The sequence below is a fragment of the Poromitra crassiceps genome (assembly GCF_964638095.1).
Source record: "Poromitra crassiceps genome assembly, chromosome: 14".
In the NCBI taxonomy this organism is placed as follows: domain Eukaryota; kingdom Metazoa; phylum Chordata; class Actinopteri; order Beryciformes; family Melamphaidae; genus Poromitra; species Poromitra crassiceps.
This window is the reverse complement of record NC_139633.1, coordinates 9,987,121-10,009,620: the sequence shown is the minus strand read 5'-3', so window position 1 is coordinate 10,009,620 and position 22,500 is coordinate 9,987,121. Positions and strand designations below refer to the sequence as shown.

Genomic DNA, 22,500 nt, shown 5'->3' with positions numbered 1-22,500 from the left:
TAACCGATGACTCTGATCATTATGCAGAGTCATAACCGATAACTGATCATTATGCAGAGTCATAACCGATGACTCTGATCATTATGCAGAGTCATAACCGATAACTCTGATCGAACTCTGACTCTGCACTTTCTGCTTCTCCACTAATGCTGTAGTTATGGTGAAGCTCTTCTTACCACCTTCTATCATTTTGCATCTGCTTGCAACTTTACTTTGGCACGATCACTGATGTCTCCAAACAGTGGATGTAATGTGTCACTGATGTCTCCAGACAGTGGATGTAATGTATCACTGATGTCTCCAGACAGTGGATGCAAAGTAAAGTTCAGGTAAAGTCTCACTGATTGTCACACACCTGAGTGTGCAAAATTTGTTCTGTGCATTTGACCCATCCCCTGGGGGAGCGGTGAGCGGCAGCAGTGCCACGCTCAGGAATCATATGGTGATCTAACCCCCCAATTCCAACCCTTTGATGCTGAGTGCCAAGCAGGGAGGCAAATGGGTCCCGTTTTTATAGTCTTTGGTATGACTCGGCCAGGGATCGAACTCACAACCTCCCAGTCTCAGGGCGGACACTCAAACCACAAGGCCACTGAGCTGGTAGTGATATATGTTCTCACTGAGAAGGCCAAGACTATAATATTGAATTTAAGGGGAGAAGTCATGGTGTTACAATTGCCCCCTTGGTGGGGGCAACGGTCGTAGTCGTAAAAGAGAAGTCAATTGCGAAATTTCTTTCCACAGAAAAGTGTTGTGAGTTGTTGGGAACATGATTGATTTGTTTGAATATGGTGTTTGTGAAGCTGGAGTCACACACACACAAACGCACACCCGCGAGCATGCATACATACACACACACACACACACACACACACACACACACACACACACACACACACACACACACACACACACACACACACACTCAGCTAGATTTTTAGAGTGTTCCACAATCAGATAACCTTTGTTTTACCTTTTACCCATGTGTGCCGGATAGAACATTTCACTTGGACGAAAAATGAAAAATGACCAAAAAAAATAAAGAAAGAAAGATAAAAAGAAATAGTGGATTTAAAAAATGCTAAGTTTTTTAAAGTGGAGATTACTATAAACGTATGTGCAGAATAGTTTACCCGTCTTTTTAAGTTGACTTTGACACTTCTTTTTTGACATTAATTCTTAGCCTGCCCTACATAGGCTACCTCATAACTTAAGTAGGTATTAGATGCAAATGAGAGTTATTTGAAGGGGATCTATAAAATTACTGATCATGATGTGTCGTGTATATTGTTAGATCGAGCTGGGTTGCACAGATGTTTTGCTACTACAGCAGCGCATGCAATGAGTTGCGCATCAGACGCTACTGTCACAGCTCAAGTTGCGCACTAAAGCCAGCGTGTTGGAGAGGCGTCAACAACAAGCGCTGATCCTCACTCCAGCCTCTCTGCGCCATTGGCTGCTGTATGTTGATATGCAGCGCTCATCCGCGGTATGGGGAATTTCCAACTTTTGCGCAATGAACCGCATTCCGCCGGACAGTGATTTTCACGAGAACATGATGGACTTATGACAGACGTTTCCGGCAAAATAATCGATTTGAGGCTGACTTAAATTGTGCTTTACATGGAATTCAACACTTTCCCTATAAAATGACTTCGTTCGACTGATTTTCGAAGTTTGACCAGCAGCCAAAATGAGATTATTTTTTCTTTTCGTGTTATCAACTGTAGAGACACTATCAGGACGCAGGGATATTTATACAAACCACTGGGCAGTGCGGATTGCAGGCGGTTCTGAACAAGCAGACCACATTGCTGCAAAATATGGATATACAAACTTTGGACAGGTAATGACTTGGCATCCAGTTGTCCTTTATTATCTAGCCGTGTTTAAAGTTATTCTGATCACTCGACATTCTGAGGTTACTCGCAGCCGAGTGTTGTGACTGCATTTATGTCCAAGTCGTAAATCGCCTAGACAAAAGAGTGCATGCAGATCTTTCCTAATCTTTCCCTGACTCGGGGAAGAGACTTGCATAACTTATTGCAGCAAAATTGAAAAGCAGACAAAAATGCCTATATGCCTATAGACTACCTTTAGAAACTGAGTCAGAAATGGATTTTAACATCCAGTCATGAATATAGATACGATACGAAGAACAGGAGAACTGAGAATAAAAGGTAGGCTAAAGATATAGAGGAGAGAGGAATGGTTTGAGTCAGAGTCGTCTAGTGTACAGTGCCAGCCGAGCACATGTGCTGGTGCAAAGTCAAGAGAGAAAATACATATGTGTCACGTTATTTACACCCCTACATCTACAGTAGGCTACCTATGGCCAAAATGTGTTTTTGAATGTGGAGAACAATTGTAGAATCAATGTTATAGGTTTCCCATTAAAAAATAGTGTCAAGATCATTAATTTAGAGGTGATAGATAGATAGATAGATAGATAAGATAGATAGATAGATAGATAGATAGATAGATAGATAGATAGATAGATAGATAGATAGATAGATAGATCGATAGATAGATAATGCAGGATTCTGTGTACTTTTCTTGTCTCATCTTGATGTTGCTGTTGGATGTCTTTGGTCAGATAGGAATCTTGGAGGATCATTACCATTTCCACAACAGCAGAGTGGTTCGGAGAGCAGCGTACTCTTTTCGGGGCACCCACAGTTTCATCCATATGGACCCCAAGGTGAGGCTGGGATGAGACACTTTCAATGATATCAAACTGAACAGTAGCAGACACATATATTATCTCTTTTAAAAGACTTTTCTGCTAATCACTTGAAATGATATGTAACATTTTCATATACAGTAAATGTGCATTTTGCTGCTCTCTACCACTGATCGCTACAACATGGTGATTTGACCTATAGCATACAGTGGCGATTCTAGTCTGTTGGGGCCCCTCCAACCAGCGTTCATCACCATTATGTTATTAATAATCTGACACCAACAACAAAATCAACGAAATCTAAACATTTTTTATTCCAAATTCAAGATTCAACATTGTAAAATAAGTCCTAATATATATATATATATATATATATATATATATATATATATATATATATATATATGAGTTCAATCATTGCAGATCCAGATTTTTGGTGGCTTTCGTGTCTCATTGAAGAGGCGGATAGCAGTTGGGTAGGAGCTGTCCCTGTGACAGGAGGTTCTGGTACTGCAAGACATCAGTTTTCTGCCATGGGGGAGGACCCTGAAGAGTTTATGACCCGGATGGGTGGGGTCGACCATAATCTTCTGAGACCACTTTAGCATCCTGGCAGTGTGTAGGTCCTGCAGGTGTGTTTTTAAGATTTAGGAAATATGGTAGTGGGGACGATAGTATACCACCCGGGATGGGGGGGGGGGGGGGGGGGGGTGCTTCTCCTCTGGACAGTTGACCCCCAAAAAAGCCTTAGGGGTTTAGCCTGGGGTTCGCGACCCCCCTCCCACTACTACCCAACCCCACGAGTTCTTATGCTGATACTGCATGCTGCAGATCTCTCTCTGGGTCTGGGACGCTATACTAGGCATCTACGAGCATTATACGAGCCACACAGCCGACATCGCGCATTGTAAACACCGAAATACACAGTCCCAAACCGCAATACAAACAGAGACTAATCTTATTTTCACAGCCATGGCCACTTTATTTCCTCGGTCACAGTCACGGCTTGATCCAGTATACAGTATGCTGTCAAGCCTCGCTGGGCCACTCTGTCCATAAACGCGGAAATGTCTCGCTAGATATACAATAGTCTTTTATGGGCATCTAATATTGCATTTAGTGCCTTTAAAATGTGGAGCTCACTGCCCACCCACATTAAACAGCAACGTAGCTGGGAGCATTTCAAAACCATGCTAAAGCAGTTCCTGAAGAGTACATGTAATTACCAAAGCTGCCATGTATGACTGTTATGTTGTTTTATGATGGACCAACTAGGCCTATTTGATTAACCAATTGTATCAGTCTATGACATCATTGTTATGTTTATTGTATTTCCTTTATTGTATCTTACTGTACTTTGCTTTTAACAGGTGCTTTTAATAACATCTAGGGATGGGCATTGCAAATTAGCCTTGGGCTATAAATGCTGTGATACAGGACATCAGATGTTGATTTAGAAAAATTATTGATATAAATTCCATTCTACAACAGATGTTTTGGTAAACGTTATATGTACGTGTACACAAATAAATAAAAATGAAATGAAACAATTTCCTTTTTCATTTTCAATTCTCGGCACTTCCGGCGTTTGACGTCAGACATTCCTACAGTCTGACACAATTGGACATGTCTGTGGGTGGGAAGCCGGTGGGGTATGAGTCCTGGTCACTGCACCATAGTGCCTCCTCTGGTCGGGCGGGGCGCCTGTTTGGGGAGGGAGGGAGGGTGGGGACTGGGGGGAATAGCATGATGCTCCCCTTTGTTACGTCCTGCCGGTGCAACTCGCTGTCAGGTGAAAAGAAGCAGCTGGAGACTGCACATGTATCAGCTGGAGACTGCACATGTATCAGCTGGAGACTGCACATGTATCAGCTGGAGACTGCACATGTAGCAGCTGGAGACTGCACATGTATCAGCTGGAGACTGCACATGTATCAGCTGGAGACTGCACATGTATCAGCTGGAGACTGCACATGTATCGGTGGAAGAAAATTACAAATTACACAAATTACATTCCAAAGCCGAAATACATCTATTGTGGTTGTTGTGGTTATGAAAATATGTAAATAAAAATGCCAGACCGCCCTCCAACTGAAGTGCATGGTTCCCTTTTGTTGTGACAAGCGGAGATAATGGTTTTTATGTTTTTTGAAAAGGTCGAAACCTATTTAAACCCATGTAGCCTATAGGCTATTTAAACCCATGTAGGCCTATTTAAACCCATGTAGCCTATAGGCCTATTTAAACCCATGTAGGCCTATTTAAACCCATGTAGCCTATAGGCCTATTTAAACCCATGTAGCCTATAGGCCTATTTCGTTGTAAAGATGTTTTGAATGATCTCTCCTGTTTCAATAAAGTCTGTTTTCCCCGCTTCACAACTCCCCGCCTCAAGTCACTGGAAATGTTTCAATCAGTGATTGGGAACTTGGAACAATTATAACAGCCAACACTGGAATCTTTTCTTTTTTTCTCCCTGATTAATGGTTTAAATCCATGTGGTCATGAATGGACTGTTAATGGTCATTTACGGTATTTATTTATTTATTTATTTATTTGTTTCCTGTCTATATGAAGAGTTCATTTGCAAAAACAGATGTAAAGCCATTCTTAAAATTAGCCCAATAGGCAACCTGCTGATACTCCCTGGAGTAGCCTATCAAAGTGAAAATGATTTAGGTGAAAGTTGTAGGCCTAATTTTGATCTACAATAAGAACAAATATTAAAAATAAAATACTTATGATATAAATACATAAATACGTAGGCCCAATAAAAGGCATAAGAGAAACGAACCCTTCATAGGCTAGATTCCTTTCATTGTTCTACCTTTCCTTTCTTCTCGGACTTGTAGCAAGATGCTCCTTTATCCTCAAAATGAAAAGAAGAAAGAAATCTATAGGGATTCTACGCAAGGTTTTATAAATGAGACCCCTGGTCATTAGCACTTTTATTTTTACTTATAATGATAATAATAATACATTCAAATTATAATGCGCTTTTCTAGATACTCAAAGTCGCTTTACACACGGAGTACAAATATTTTTTGTAGTAGTAAAAATAAATAGAAAATAAGTAATGGGGTTAGCAGGTGAAGGCGAGTTTGAAGAGGTGGGTCCTGTTCTCTATCTCAGGACAGGAGAGCACCATTCTCCGGCCACCACCTGTTACAAGATTGAGTGTGCGTGAGTGCAGATGTATGTTTCGTTTCATCGGGCCTGCAATACCTCCAGAAGGCTCTACTGTGATTTCTGTCCTCCCACTCTTTTGTGAGTGAAAGAAGTTCATAGTGTTCTTTACCATTTGCATCCTCAGGTGGACTGGGCCCAGCAGCAGCTAGTCAAACCCAGAGTGAAGAGAAACGCCAGAAGTGACCCAAACTTCATCCACTTCAATGACCCAAAATGGTCCAACATGTGGTACATTGTAAGTACACTGCGATTGCATTCTCTCTCCTGCCATTTCCTGTGAATCAAAATAAAAGTGCCTCTCAGTGGGTATGTTGTTATTAACATATATATATATATATGTATATATATATATATATATATATATATATATATATATATATATATATATATATATATATATATATATATATATATATATATTATATGTATATATATATATGTATATATATTATATGTATGTATATATATGTATATATATATATGTATGTATATATATGCATACGTTCAATGTACTTACAAAGGACAAAAAGAAAAGGTAAGCATACAAGCTAAAACGAACAAACAAGGACAGCGATCAAAGGTATATAAAGCAATTTTCTGCTATTTACAGTATACAGTATACAATGAGGGTGATATAGAGGGACCGGCGACTGCTATAAATATGTATATACAGTAAGGAATAAAATAAAATAAAATAATTTTATACCTACAAGGGCAGAATGCTAACTCCCTTCAAGAACACAGGTAAAACAAGTGGGCAATCTAAAGCTTGTATAGGTTTGGAGGTATCTTCCATACACAAACATTTCCTATTTTGTGCTTGCCCTCAATGCCCTCAGACTGAAATGGGGTGGGATGCAAAGATGAAAAATGTAAATACTCAAGCACAGCTGCCACGACTACATAATACGATTCGTAATACATCATAATAATTAATATATAATAATTAATAACAATTCATAATACATAACATAATACATCATACTATTCAGCTGCAGGGATGGCTTTGACACAAGACAACGTCTCTCTGATCAACACTGAAGTCAATAGCAGGTGCAGAATAGGGTTAGGGTTAGGGTGCAGAATGGCTCTCAGCCACTTCTCAGCTGCTCTCTTCCACAATCTTTGAATGCTCCAAAGACAGTTAGGTACTTCAGCCCATTAGAATTAATAATACAATAATATAAATAATAATAATAATAATAATAACTACTATACTATACTATACTGCTTCAGACCGGAAGGAAGTGTGATGGTATTTGACAAATCACAACACATGTAAGTATGTAAACAAAACGGAGGCAGGTGATTGGAGAGAGCGGATGTCCCGCCTTCACCATTTTGACCAACTTTCCCTTCCAGGAAGTACAGAAGGGTAGGAGGGAGCATGTGCTGTCTTGAGACATGGCATTAATAATGTATGTTCTCTATTCTGCTCTTCAGCATTGTAGTGATAACAGCAGCCGCTGTCGCTCAGAGATGAACATCCTGGCAGCCTGGCAAAGAGGCTACACCGGCAAGAACGTGGTGGTCACCATCTTGGATGACGGCATCGAGGGGCAGCACCCAGATCTGGCCCAGAACTATGTATGTGCCTGCTCCACTCCATTCTGTCTGTCTGTCTGTCTGTCTGTCTGTCTGTCTGTCTGTCTGTCTGTCTGTCTGTATGTCTGTCTCATCGTGATCTGCTAGCATTCTCTTCAATGTGTGCCTTATTTTGTACATTGAACCATAGCACTCTGCAGCATCAATATGCTAAAGGGTTGAGCTTCATTTATGCTAGATAAGTGTCTCTTGACAGAAATAAAAGAGTGGCATGCCGTTTTCATACCTGCCAACATTGGGCAGTGAAAAAGAAGGAGACTTTCTGGGGTATCGGTGAATGGCTTATCCTCAATGCACGGAAATTTGTCAGCGCATCTCTTCTTCTCGGGACGTGTTGGTAGGCGACACCAAAGTGTGGAGAGACACTTCTGTCTCTTCATATCTGTCCAGAGACACTTCTGTCTCTTCATATCTGTCCAGAGACACTCCTGTCTCTTCATATCATTCCAGAGACACTCCTGTCTCTTCATATCTGTCCAGAGACACTCCTGTCTCTTCATATCTGTCCAGAGACACTCCTGTCTCTTCATATCTGTCCAGAGACAGTTTCAAAAGAGTTGAGAGATGAAGCATAAATTGGGCTTTAATGTGGTTAAAGGATAAGTTCACCCAAAAATGAAAATTCAGTCATTATCCATGTAGAAAAGCCCATGCTGATGGAAGGGCAGATGAAGCTTTTCAGTCCACAAAACATTAGTGGAGTCTGAAGTGGATGGGGTCCAAAAACAAACAAACAAAGAAAAGCTTCCATACTGCTCACCTGGCGTAATCCAAGTCTCCACAAGCCCTGAGATGCCAAGTCAACTTGAAAAGATGTCATTTACACTCAGTTTTAGCCAGGTGCTTGAGCATGAAGCTGCTGTAGCCTGCTCCAGTGAAGCTTTCAGCTAAAAACAGGGTGTAAATGATGTATTTCCAAGTCAATTTGACATCTCAGGGCTTGTGTAGACTTGGATTACGCCAGGTTGAGCAGTAAGGAAGAGTTTTATGGTTGTTTTTATATCCCTTGTGCACCATTACGTTTGAAAGTCGGGTGACCGTCCACTTCCATCCACGTTTAGGTGGGAGAACGCTGCAACAGTGTTTAGCTGTAGAAACTGATATGAATGTTTTGTGGACATGTCAACCCGCCCTTCCATCAGCATCGGGGTGAGTAGATAATGACTGGATCTTCATTTTTGGTTGAATTGATCCTTTAATAGCCATACACCACAACATCTAAACAAGTCCTTTAATAGCCATACACCACAACATCTAAACAAGTCCCTAGAATATACTATTTGGAGAGCCTGGCAGGTCGCAAACGTGCTCTAAATAAATGCCATTTGTATCTTGGTTTACAGCCCTAAGTTATGACCAATGTTTTGTTTCAATTCATCACTTGTTCTCTCATAGCACACAAGATGTGGTATGACGGAAAAGTGCCGGGCAATATAATTCCTTTCTGTCTGATGCCCTGCAGTAACTCTGAGTTGTTTTCTCTGCCTCTACCACTCTCTCTGTTGTCCTCTGTCATTACTTCAGGACCAGCTAGCCAGCTATGATGTCAATGGGAATGACCACGACCCTACACCACGTTATGACGCCAGCAACGAAAACATGTAAGAAGCAGTGTTCCTGTTCTAACCATGCTGTCACTTGTCATCAACTCCCCACCTTAAAGTCGAGCTGAACCCAAAAATTACTTTTCTTTTCTTTTAGTTCAAATACCTGGGCATGCAGTGCACCTATTTAATAATGTATGAAAAAAAAATCATAAAAATCAAATTTCTTTAGTTTTCACACTTTTTCACATCAAAAGTTCATTTTTCAAGATTTCATTCATAACAGTAATCTACAGTTTGCTGACGTCACCTAGTAGTATCATATTTCTACCCCATTTCAACCAATCATATCACGACATGCAGCTGTCAATCAAATCTTCATTTCAGGAGAATTTTCTCTTCCAAATGAAGTAGAAAATGGCGCCTAGTGCCTGTCATCTGGCAGAATTCCTATCCGATAAACTAGCTACTAACTTGGCCAATTGGATGAAACATGAACAAAAAACAAAAACTATAATCTCTAAGAATGCAAAGAAATGTAACTGGCTCGTTAAAACGCGTATGCCAGGAATATCGTATTTACAGAAATAGCGTAAATGGCGCGCGCTTGAGAGCGTGGTTGTCAGGGGTCGCCCGTCGGAGATTCCAGCCAGTCGACAGAATTGTCAAATCAAATCATCGACACGTACGGTCCGCCTCTCAATTTGTTTTCAGTCTCCGATGCTCACGCTAATGCATTCCGTTCCGGTTCACCTCGACTTTAATAGCCACTCTACCTTAAAGGGAGGCTTTGTGTCATTACAATGTCAGTCATTATGCAGATGGACAGCCTTTACCTCGTCTTCATGTTTTCCTGTACCGAGAGGACATGCTGGACAGGAAGTGAACAGAAGTTGCTCGTTGGGCGGCTGTTATTGTCTCTTTTTATTATTTCTCTATGCGCACATCCACGGAGAATCGCATTGAGAGCCTCAAGGCTCATTTATACTCGATTTTCATACGAAAATAAATGCGTCCGTTTCAAACGGTATAATCGTCGCTGCCCACATACTTCCATGCGTCTTTCACGTTGGTATCATGTTAAGCAATACAACCACCAGTGGGCAGTAGAGAGTAAAACATATACACAAGGTAAGCACTGTCCATCTGCTTTATATGACCATGATAATAATGACACAAAGCGGGTTGAAAATCGGCAAAGCCGTCCTTTAACAAGGGCGCCAAAACAAAAGTGCCTGCGCCTCCAGACCCTGTGATCCTTGTGTTGGTAGGCAGCTAATCTACCACTACACTACCCGGACGCCCTAAAAATGTTTACTTTTTCACCAGGACCTGTGCTCAGCAAGTGCTCAGTCCGTCTTGTTCAGGCATAACTCCTACATTTATTTTATTGTATTTTATTGGCGTTGAATTTTAGATGCAATTGTGCAGAAGAGAATGACTCATATTGTTCTGGACGGAGCACAGGAGCAGCCTACAGTATGTAAGCTTGTCTTTTCTCTCCACCTCCATCTAGACATGGAACTCGCTGTGCAGGTGAAGTTGCAGCGGCGGCCAATAACTCCTACTGCATCGTGGGGATTGCCTACAATGCTCGCATTGGAGGTAGACTTCTCTTTCTTTTCTCAAAACTTCCAAAATCATAGGAACCAATTTGTATTGTGGTAAACAACAGCCAAGTTGGTCTTTGTCAAGTGTGTTTGAGACAGTGCCCAATTTAGGGATGGGCAACGCAGATAGTTTATCAATCAGTTTATATTATATTCACATTATGACAACAAAACATATCCTTCCTTTCAAAACTTTCAAAATACAAAAGCTGACAGCTGATAGGTTTTCAGTTTATGGTACATTTTAAACTAGGAGGACTGGCCCTGGACCAGTCAGAGTGGAGGGGGACTGGCCCTGGACCAGTCAGAGTGGAGGGGGACTGGCCCTGGACCAGTCAGAGTGGAGGGGGACTGGCCCTGGACCAGTCAGAGTGGAGGGGGACTGGCCCTGGACCAGTCAGAGTGGAGGGGGACTGGCCCTGGACCAGTCAGGGTGGACGGGGACTGGCCCTGGACCAGTCAGATGGCCCATTTCCACTGCTGGTATCAGCGCGGCCCCGCCCAGCTCGTCTCGCTTTTTTGTCTCATTCCACCGATCAAAAATGTGGACAGCCCGGGTTGAGTCGGGGTTGAGTCGTGCTGCTTTTGGTCCCTGCTTTGTTGAGGTTCCAGGGCTGTGAACCCGGTACCATACCGTGACGTGAAAACACTGCAGACGACTGATTGGTCAGGCAGAATCGTGTTTACTCTACTGTATCTACCAGACAATTGTCCAAGTCCCTCTGATCCGAGTCCCAAGCGAGTCTCAAGTCAATTGGTCCCGAGTCTCAAGCAAGTCCCAAGTCTTTCCTTTTGTCGGCAAGTCAAGTCAAGTCACAATGTTATTTCAAGTCGAGTCGAGTCACAGGTTATGTCAAGTCGAGTCACAGGTTAGAAAAAATGACAAGGCAGAGATTATTTAGGCTGCAGATGTGCGCGTTCACGTTAATACGTGCTTGTTGCCAAGCAACACACTTTTCTCAGACGAGCTCGAGACAGCTGACAGACAGCTCCAACTCAGCTCAAACTTATAGAGTTGTATTCAAAGCATAGAAACGTTCTCACAGCTCAATTTGACAGCGCCAACACAAGCAGTTTGATCACAAGTGCAATCAGTACTGAATGCGATGGCAGACTGCGCACTGCGGGCAGTTGATGAAGTCAGGAAGAAATTGAAAGATCTTCCGACGCATCAGCTTAAAACCCGCCGACGAGCGGAGGTCCTGCGCCCAAAACGTCTATATTTACAGCACATATCGATCAATATTTTTGGAGAAGATTCCGGCCGCATCACGCGCAGATCAAGATGAGACAGCTGTCAGTGAGTAGCTACGCATTTGGGTGTAACTTTTACGCCTGCTCCATACACAGACGCAGCGCATACAGGGTGCACTAGTCATAAAATTAAGTTAGTCGTAACTTTCAGTTCTACATCGGACGTAGCGTGTAAACCTAGGCGTACGCCCAGCTGGTGCACTCGGCTGATCTTGTCACAAGTCCGAGTCGAGTTTCGAGTCATTTTCTTCCAAGTCCGAGTCGAGTTTCAAGTATTTACCTTCCAAGTCCGAGTCGAGTCGGAAGTCGTCAAATTTGCGACTCGAGTCGACTCGAGTCCGAGTCCCTATGACTCGAGTCCAATTGTCTGCTATCTACTGACTGTCAATGCTGGATACCAGTTTAGTGGGGCTTACCCTCTCTTCTGTTATCTTATTTCCATCAGTCTTTTGTGTTGCTGCCTTCGGCTCTGGTGAAATAAAATCGGTCAGAGTGGAGGGGGACTGGCCCAGGGCTAAAGTCAATGTTGTTAAGGTACATCTGACTGCTCACTTCTTAGCATATTTCTGCTCTATACTGAATCTCAACAGGCTCTGTTTGAGGTGATTCTAGCGCCACCTCTCTGTCTGTACCATCATTAGCCTTGCATACACAACTCAATTGCTAACTAGGCATGGCTGTGTGAAATCTGTTTGCTTTGCTCTATTTTGGAACTCCTGAAATGAATTTGGCTGTGAAATGGTGCTTGTTATGGAATGAGCTCTCATATAGAGGGCCATTGATCTGGCTGTCTCAACATCAAATAGAGAAAAAGCTACAGAGTGCAAACTGCAAAGTCTGCAAAAAAGCATCACCACAACTTTTCCCACAGTAAACTAACTCATTCCCACACATGCATTTGTTTGCACACACAGAGCTCATTTAATGTTGTCAGATATTTTCTCAGTGTATTTTTAGGAACCCATCTATTGTTCAGCATTTTTTGTGACTCCTTTTGCAAGTGAGATTTGTCATCGTTAGCACTGACTGCATCTGAAGACAGCTGGCCAAAACAAATACAACCAAAAACTGTTATGTCCCACATTGTTTTTTATGCTGTACCCTCAGAATGCTCCACAGTGTCCTGCATATGTGACGCTGATTGTAATCTTACGCCTTAGTATGTCGGCTATGCTATCTCATAGACTTAGAGCAATATATTGGCCATTTATTACAAATCAGATATTGGTCAATAGACAATTTTTTTGTTTGCAAACAACGATTACGTATTTTCGTGGGCGGAGCCAAACTGGTTGCAGAAAGTGAAGCGTACTCACTGGTGGTCAAAGAGGCAGTGCTGGAGATCATCATATACTCAGTGGGAAAGCTCAGTGTCTACACGGCTCAGTGTCTACACGGCTCAGTGTCTATACAGCTCAGTGTCTATACGGCTCAGTGTCTACACTATCTACTGGTGTAGGATAGTGAGTGATAGTGAGCTGCACTGGTGTAGGATAGTGAGTGATAGTGAGCTGGGTGTGCACTGTGGTGTAGGATAGTGAGTGATAGTGAGCTGCACTGTGGTGTAGGATAGTGAGTGATAGTGAGCTGCACTGTGGTGTAAGATAGTGAGTGATAGTGAGCAGAGTGTGAACTGTGGTGTAGGATAGTAAGTGATAGTGAGCTGCACTGTGGTGTAGGATAGTGAGTGACAGTGAGCTGAGTGTGCACTGTGGTGTCGGATAGTGAGTGATAGTGAGCTGCACTGTGGTGTAGGATAGTGAGTGATAGTGAGCTGCACTGTGGTGTAGGATAGTGAGTGACAGTGAGCTGAGTGTGCACTGTGGTGTCGGATAGTGAGTGATAGTGAGCTGGGTGTGCACTGTGGTGTAGGATAGTGAGTGATAGTGAGCTGAGTGTGAACTGTGGTGTAGGATAGTGAGTGATAGTGAGCTGAGTGTGCACTGTGGTGTAGGATAGTGAGTGACAGTGAGCAGAGTGTGCACTGTGGTGTAGGATAGTGAGTGACAGTGAGCTGAGTGTGCACTGTGGTGTAGCATAGTGAGTGATAGTGAGCAGTGAGGGACACATGGCTACTAGCAACAAAAGTTATTTGTTGGTGGAGCGGTGTGGCTCTCATGTCCAGAGGGCGAGGGGCTTCCTGTCAGGTCTTATGTCGACAAAGATGCAAGGAAGAAATTGTACGCTAAATCCTCGTTATTTGAATTGAGTTTGAAGTACAGCAGGCTACACATTCTATCCCACGTTGTTGCTTGTGACACACAGGTATTCGTATGCTGGATGGCGCTGTGACCGACATCGTGGAAGCCAAGTCTCTGGGAATCCGACCTGACTACATCGACATCTACAGTGCCAGCTGGGGGCCCAAAGACGACGGCAAGACAGTGGATGGACCAGGACCTCTGGCCAAAAATGCCCTCGAGCAAGGCATCAAAAAGGTTCAAACATGTTTCTCTAAATGCGGATTCACATTCATTAACTCTGGACTCGGGCCTTGACTGGGACTCTACTCTGACACTTCTTTGGTGACTCAGACTCAAACATGGGGACCTGGAGATTGGTGACTTGACTACAACACTGCTCAGAGCAGACCTCCACCTGCAGGGGTCAGGTGTATGTGTTCTTTACACATGGTTCAGGTTGTGAGTCTGTGTTCTTCACTCAGGGGTCAGGTGTGATTATGTGTTCTTCATACAGGGTCGGAAAGGCCTGGGCTCCATCTTTGTGTGGGCGTCGGGGAACGGGGGTCAGCAGCGGGACCACTGCTCGTGTGACGGCTACACCAGCAGCATCTACACCATCTCCATCTCCAGCACCACGGAGAACGGCAACAAACCCTGGTACCTGGAGGTGTGCAGCTCCACCTTGGCCACCACCTACAGCAGTGGAGAGTTTTACGACAGGAAGATAGTGAGTACTACTGGATACATTGTAGTTAAATATTGATAAGTGTATAAGGTGAGATCAGGAAAAAACATAATTAAAAACACAAATATTTTTGACCATCCACAAAACAAATACATTGTTGTACTTCATAAAACAGTCCAACAGTCTGCAGACTACAAAGTCTTGTGGCCTACAGTACTATCACTCGACATAGTGTAGGCTTAAGTGTTAGCATGGAGTACCTTTTAGAAAGTATTCTTTCATAGAGAATGTATCCACACAGTGGATAAAGCATAGGAGAGCCTTCTATAAGAGTCAAGACACACACACATATATATATGTTTAAAATACATACTTCAGCATGCGCTGGGACGCGTCATCAGTGATGTTAACTGGGGTCGTAAGGTGTTTCGGGTCTGTCAACATCATACACCCTCGCCCAGTAGACCCAGCCCGAGGCCGATTAAGACCCCGACCCGCGTTCCAGAAGCAGCCGCTCACGGATCAGCCTTCCTACTCTGTCTGCAACGTTGCCTGCGGAAGGGCCGATCACGCCCAATCCGCTGCAATAGAGTTAGTGCTACACCGCAGTATTGAAAGACCCTTCGGTGCATGGAGGGTCTAAGGCCCTGTGGGTGACTCCAGGCCGGGCTCCTCCTTCGTATCACCAGACCCTCCCGGGGAAAAGGCAATCCTACCATGGGCAGAGAGGATGCCTCAAGAAGGCCTGTGCGCTGCACGTCACTCGCCTGCGCCGAGCACCTCGCTCTAGCCTGAAGGACCCCAGGCCGCACCGATCTTTGCACAGATTTTCAGGCGGTTAATCCATAGCGTTTGTGGATTTCTCCCTCACGAGAGAGCCAGGCTGGGGTGCTAAACCCATCCCGTACCGGATGGGGATATATATATATAAATAATAAAAACATAATAATAAACATACATATAATAAAACTGTAATTTATTTATTTTTGTTTGTCAAATATGTTTGAATGGAAAGAAAGATACAGCGATACAGCTGTTTATATATGGAGAGAGGTGTCTCTGTCTGTCTATGTGAGACCGCTGTGTTTGAAACAGCTGGAGGCCTAGGCTAACTTAGTGTATGGATTTTTAAGTCAATCACATTAAGTAAATAGCCAAGCCGTCTGTTTCATTAGTTCATATATACTGTATTCATGTAATATATATACAAATGTCAATTAGATGGTAATCTACATGAGAAATAAAGAAAAATATTATATAATGGTCATCCGCTTATAGTGATCAATTTGACCTGTCCCAAAGTGATCACTATAAGAGGATACACTGATGATAATAACATAATGCAGATAGATGAGATATCAGATCAAAATGCATCACATGAAAACAAAACTCAATGTTTCCCCGCAGGTATCCACAGATCTCCGGCACCGCTGCACTGATAGTCACACCGGGACGTCTGTCTCTGCTCCCATGGTGGCCGGGGTCATCGCTCTCGCTCTGGAGGCCAAGTCAGTCTGTCTCTCCTAAGTCTGTTTAGCTCTTCTACTGACATACACTATATCAGTCTGTCTTCTGTCTCTCCTTACGTCTGTTTAGCTCTTCTACTGACATACTCAGTGGTTCCCAACCTGAGGGTCGCGACTCGAGACCTTAAGTGGGGTCGCCTGGAATTCAAATAGGGTCGCCTGAATATATATATATATATATATTTTTACACCACAACACAAAAAATAAAACTACCAAAGATGATTAGGGTCACTTGCGATTTTTTTTTAAAGTTCTGAGTTTAAAGGATTTCAGTGTTGTTCTCTTTGGTGACACCTATGGGGATTAGTGGTAATTGCAGGTGAGATCCAAACAGTGTCAATGGGCCATAGCCTCAATCACCATTGATCAGATAGATACTGACTTTTTTCAGATGAAAATGTTTGAGATTATAGCTTTAAATCAGGATTCCGAGAAGTTTAATGTCAGAATTCTGAAAAGAAGAAGTAGTCAGAACTCTGAGATTAAAGTCAGAATTCTGAGGGGGGAAAAGAAGCATACTGTTACATTTGACGTCACTGATGATATTATTGATCGTGTACCGTAATTTGAATGTCTTGGGTCCCTAGATTTTTGTGACGTCAAAATCGGGTCACAAGCCAAAAAAGGTTGGGAGCCCCTGCAGTATTTCCTCTGGGAGGTGTGTTAGTGCTTAGTGTCTGCATCCTAAAACAGATTTAATTGATTTAACAGCTTAATTTGTGAAGAAATCTGTTTGGGAGGTTGTTGAAGGCTCGCTTTAGGTTTCAAATTTACATAATGATCTCCATTAGTGAGAGCACATGAAAGATTGAAGCCCTTGTGTGGAGTGTGAAATGGTTAAGAATGATAAGTGACACTGACTTGAAATGCATTGCCTTCAAAGACAACTCTCTGTCCTCTGAGAATGCAGAATATGTCCCAATATATGCCCAATTTCTTTCCTTCAAAAGTTTGTAAAACTGAACTTCTGAACGTTACTTGGTTCTATTCTATCTTTAAACATTTTAAAAGTTTTTTGTGCTTTTGAGAATTCTCTCAGGGGTAAAAGAGTATAATGTGCATTACCCATGTGGCTACGTAGAACAGTTTCTCTGCTCAAGTCATGGAATTGGTGAACAACACTGTAGCAAGCTGTTTTAAGACTGAATACTGTTAGTGTTAATGCTGGGTCACTTCATTCTGTCACCACTGAATGCCCCCCCTCCCCTAGCCAAATAAGTTGACCCTGGGGATAGTTAAAGGAATATACCAAGTTAAGTTGACCCTGGGGATAGTTAAAGGAATATACCAAGTTAAGTTGACCCTGGGGATAGTTAAAGGAATATACCAAGCAGGGACGTGCACAGATAGTGGTCCCCAAGCACCTGCCCCTTTGCCCTCTGAAAGATAAGAGCCCTTTTTGCAAGACACGTCTGTGGCCCAGCGGAACCACTTTCAAAGCTCGGGTGAAGATGCAGATATCCTCCCAAACTAGAATGCCTAATAATGCATCCATTGGTAGCAGCCATGTCATGCTAGCTAGGGGGCGGGGCATAAATAACCCTCCAAAGTTAGGCTAAGTTTTGGCAAGAGAAAAACTGGCATGGCCATTTTCAAAGCGGCCCCTTGATCTCTTACCTCAAGATATTTGTGACAGGACAGGCTCATATGCGTAATCCTTCCCGTGATAGTAATAGCAGAAGTTGCGAGGATCTTGTTTGACCTTCTATCTCCAAATTCCTGGTGGGGGAGGCGGTTAGATAAATAGCGGCATGTCTGGGAACGCCCATACAGGCTCTAGGAATGCCCACAATAGACGCTGGGTTAGCTGGCTCAGCCTGGCTGGGGGCGTTGTCAGGGTGTGGTAAAAACCCCCGTTCTATCCATTCAGCAAAGTTAGAATTTAGCTGATAGCCCAGCCCAGGCAGACACGATCGGGGATTTAACCACCGCAGTAAACGCACATCTGAGCAGACGTCTTGTGTTCTGCTCTAGAACCCCCAAACCTGTAGTTTAGAGCCGCAGCACCGTCTTTTGGTGAGTCAGCCCATGAGATATATCGGCGGTTTTACCCCACTCGCGCGCCAGCCATTTAACATTTTGTGGGCGTTCCCAGACATGCCGACTGTCTCTATAAATAAATGAATAAATAAATAAACTCTTTCTCCCTCTCTCTCTCTCCCTCCCTCTTTCTCTCTCTCTGTCTCTCTCTCCTTGCGCACCCAACACACACACATTCTTATAATCATATAAGATCTCAGATAATTATTATTTTTTTCTATCCCGGGAGGCTATTGCCAGAGTATCCTGGCCAATCCAGGAGGTTTGGCAATCCTATTTGGATCATTTGATTCGTGGCTGTGTGAACACAAACGCAACAATTGTATCAATTAAGGCCCTGAAACGCAACAGAGCAAACGAGCTACAGGTGTGAATACACCGTCAGTCACACAACACACTTAAGACATGGGGCTCATTTCACAGTATGTTTTAGTGTCTATGTATGTACTTTATCAACAAGACAACAAACTGCGAACAACTTGGTGTATTCCCTCACAGTTGGTTGAATTGAAGGAACCGAATTGAATTATCACTGCAATAATACGTAAAAGAAGTACACATAGTTGAGGATTGCATGTGAGTCTGTCTCTCTGGCTGAATTCTGAGATGAATAGTTCCCTTGTATTGTGCAGCCTGCTGCTCACATGGAGAGATGTGCAGCATCTTCTGGTGAAGACATCCAGACCACTCCACCTCAAAGCCAACGACTGGAAGACAAACGCTGCTGGACACAGAGGTACAGTACAATCTACTGCTCAAATGCTGTCACTTTGTGACTCTGAATGGAAGCCACACAAAAGAAGGTTTCTGAATTAAAAACATGTCACTGCTCAACAGTTTGCTTCTATCACAACATGTGAATGAATCTTGTTGCTCAATGTTGCTCATTGCTGCCAGAGTTGTGCAGTGGAGCTGTCTGTTTTATAATGCTCTTGTCTCGTACTCAAGACATTCATCTTCTAAATAGACTTAATACATTTCCCATGGCAAAGTGAAAGTGCTTGAATTTATATATGTTGTGCAAGAATAGAAATTAAAGTTACAGTATATAGATTTTGTTTTTACTTAAAGGAACACTCCACCAATTTTCAATGTTGATTTATTTTGTACATAATCTCACACATATCCCAAAAGTGTAAACCGTTTTGCAGACAATCATTTAGTTTGACAGTTATTGAGAATTGATTTGAGTAAAGTTGTGGACCAGTGATTGAATTTGAATCACTGGTCCACAACTTTACTCAAAGCAACTCTCAACAACTGTCAAACTAAATGATTGTCTGCAAAACGGTTTACACTTTTCGGATATGTGTGAGATTCTGTGCAAAATAAATCGGCATTGAAAATCAGTGGAGTGTCCCTTTAATGTGTAACAGCAGAGTTGAGAAGTGTTCTCTCTCCCTCTTGATCATTATTGTGAGCTTCTGTAAAGCTGCTAGTTCTCATTGTAAAATGGTTGTAACAGTAATTCACCTTGTTGGGTCGTTGAATTTCACAATCAGAGTCACTTTTCTTTCCACAATAAGATTACATACAAGGAAGTTGTCTTAGTGTCAGTATGCAGTGTAGCGGTCATGTCAATATTCAGAGATAAAAAAGAAAATAACTAAAAGACAAAATCACAACAAAATCACAAGTGCAGTCCAATATATACAATATATACAATATATCCAATATATACACGGAGTGTTAAGTAGGCATTCAATAGGAGTTTCCAGTCCAAGCCGTGTGCGATGTAGTTAACAAAAGGAAGGAACGAGAGGGAATTTGGCCTGGAAAGTCCTTGAGAAGTCCTTGAATTTGGATGTTTAAGAAGGTGTGAGGTGAGGTGTGAGGTTAGGTGTGAGGTGTGAGAATGCTAACTCGAGTTAATCTGATATGTGTCAACTTTCCAGATAGGCTACTCGTGATAAATGTTTAGAGGAGAAAGGAACTTAATTTCATTGCATATATGGGAATGCCCAATATACATATTTTAGGAATGTGATTTAATGTATATCTCTGGTTGGAAAAGACATACCTATCCTAGCCAGACTATTTATGCTTCGTTTTTACCCAGAGGACTTTGAGGCAAGTCAAAAACAGGAGCTCAGCTGATTATTGACTTTGGCCTTCTCCAGGCTAGGAGAGTGATTGTGTTATATTGTGAGAATGTGGACATTCCTACAACAAATATGTGGTTAAAGGAAATTAAGTCTTGTCTGGCTATGGCGTCAGAGGGAAAAAGAAAAACAAAGGACTGCCAAGGAAGGTCAGGTCGGCTTGATCGACTGTTCTGAGTTTGAGTTTGAGTTTGAGTTTAATCATTCTGACTTGCAATACATGATTGAATTATGCAGAATGTACACTTGAAAAAAAAAAAAAAAAACATACACATACATTATGCATTGTTAAAACAGACCCCAACATCAAAAATACAATCAACGCTACAGCCCATTAAAAAGCCTGACGCCACAGGAGATGGTGGAGTTTCTCAGTCTATTTGTTCTGGTTTTTGGCAAAGACAACTGATTGCCTCTGCGCAGAAAACGGCCAGTCCTTTCTTCCTTACTAGGAGGGAGGATGTGGTGGAGTGGGTGGTTAGGCTGGTGCATCATGTCCTGAATCAGCTTCACAGTGGCCTGTTCTCTTTGTGTCTGCAGATCAGGTCGATGCAAAGAGACGTCCTTGAACCTCATCATTATTTTGACAGCCCTTTTCTGAACCCTGTCCATGGTGGCTCGTTGTTTAGCCGTACAGCCCACAAGCAGTACACTCCCATATTCTAGACATGGTCTGATCAGTGTGTTATAGATATCAACCAGGTCTTCTACAGGGAGCCCATTTCTTGACATCACAGTGAGAAAATGCAGACGCTTGGAGGCTTTTTTCACAGCCTCCTCAACGTGAACATCTCCACTGAGCTGATTGTCCAGATGGAAACCCAGGTATTTTGTGCTTCTGAGCTCTCAACTGAGTCTGAGCATACAGTCAGTGATCTGAGCTCTGAGTCCCCGGATGTCAGTCCGCAGATGGAAAGCAGAGCAATGGATGGATGTAGTGGTAGATCCCCTCCTCCGGGTAGTGTAGCGGTAGATTGATAGACATGACCAACCTTTTTTTTTTTTTTTAATGCTTTATTTTCACTTTTCAATTTTGTGCATACAAATATATTCAAAGTGCATACAGGTGTGATCAACTTATAGTAGGGTCATCTGTGGCACTTCCGTGACCGTGGAGAGCGAAGGTCCGTTTCTCAATGGATTTGTCATCTAGGAGGGTTAATAAACAAATTTAGCCGGGGTGTATTTTTAAAAAAGGCGGGGAAAATATTTGAGAGACCAAAATCCAAAATGGCTGCTGTGGAAATGAACTTTTTAATGCTTTGACCTACAATGATGCACAATACATGGTTTCAGAGCTTATTCTGGTCAAGGAATACATATTTGGTGTTTATATAATGATTTTACCTATTTTTGACCTTCAAATCCAAGATGGCTGCCAATTTTGAGCTCTAAAGTTAGAGAAAAAGCGAGCTCGCGCAAGTGCTGACACTGACTGCTTCACAGACTGACTGAGCTAATCTGAAAATGCTTGACTGAAAAAGGGCCGTTGCCTACCAACAAGGTCAAGATTAAAAGTCCATACTCTTAACAAAAACTAAAACTTCACTGAAAAGGGACATTGCACAACAGGGATTAGGACTAGACAGTCAGCTGAGTTCAAAGACAAGTTTCCTTTACTGTGTGCTGATGAAATTTAGTAGCCTAAGATTCAGTTTTAATTTCAAAGTTAATTTCATTGTTTGTTTTGAGTTGACCTTTAAATTCAGCTCAAGCAACTAACCTTGCTAGCTTTGCATACAGAATATTATTTTATGTTAGGCTATAGTGCAAAATTGTTTTTGGTTCATTATGAAAATGTGATGGGATGAACTGGACACCATATTCTCAGTAGCCTACCCTATTTAATGGGAAACCGCAAATCAGCAACTGTTGTTTACACACAAACATTGACTTTAATGACCTCAGAGATTACTTCTGTGTACTTATACTGTATATTATTCAACTCATCATGAGAAGACCTGTCATTCAAGCCTAATATGAAGGCTCTATGACGATTTTGAAAAAACTGCCTCAAAATTGGCAGCCATCTTGGATTTGAAGGTCAAAAATAGGTCAAATCATTATATAAACACCAA

The 22,500-nt window shown here is 42.4% G+C and overlaps 1 protein-coding gene across 1 annotated transcript in view; it reads left to right on the top strand.

Moving 5' to 3' along the window:
• Positions 1 to 1,516: 1,516 nt before the first annotated feature.
• The window catches only part of pcsk6 (proprotein convertase subtilisin/kexin type 6), a gene marked incomplete at its 5' end in the record, with an annotated part of 41,847 nt that continues 20,863 nt past the window's right edge, over positions 1,517 to 22,500 (top strand). Inside the window, 11 exons of the mRNA XM_083650388.1 lie at positions 1,517 to 1,538; positions 1,731 to 1,846; positions 2,597 to 2,701; positions 5,997 to 6,107; positions 7,316 to 7,459; positions 9,002 to 9,078; positions 10,538 to 10,626; positions 14,151 to 14,323; positions 14,583 to 14,795; positions 16,161 to 16,261; positions 18,953 to 19,056. Coding sequence (XP_083506514.1) covers positions 1,517 to 1,538; positions 1,731 to 1,846; positions 2,597 to 2,701; positions 5,997 to 6,107; positions 7,316 to 7,459; positions 9,002 to 9,078; positions 10,538 to 10,626; positions 14,151 to 14,323; positions 14,583 to 14,795; positions 16,161 to 16,261; positions 18,953 to 19,056 — 1,255 coding nt within the window. The remainder of the gene's footprint in view (positions 1,539 to 1,730; positions 1,847 to 2,596; positions 2,702 to 5,996; positions 6,108 to 7,315; positions 7,460 to 9,001; positions 9,079 to 10,537; positions 10,627 to 14,150; positions 14,324 to 14,582; positions 14,796 to 16,160; positions 16,262 to 18,952; positions 19,057 to 22,500) is intronic.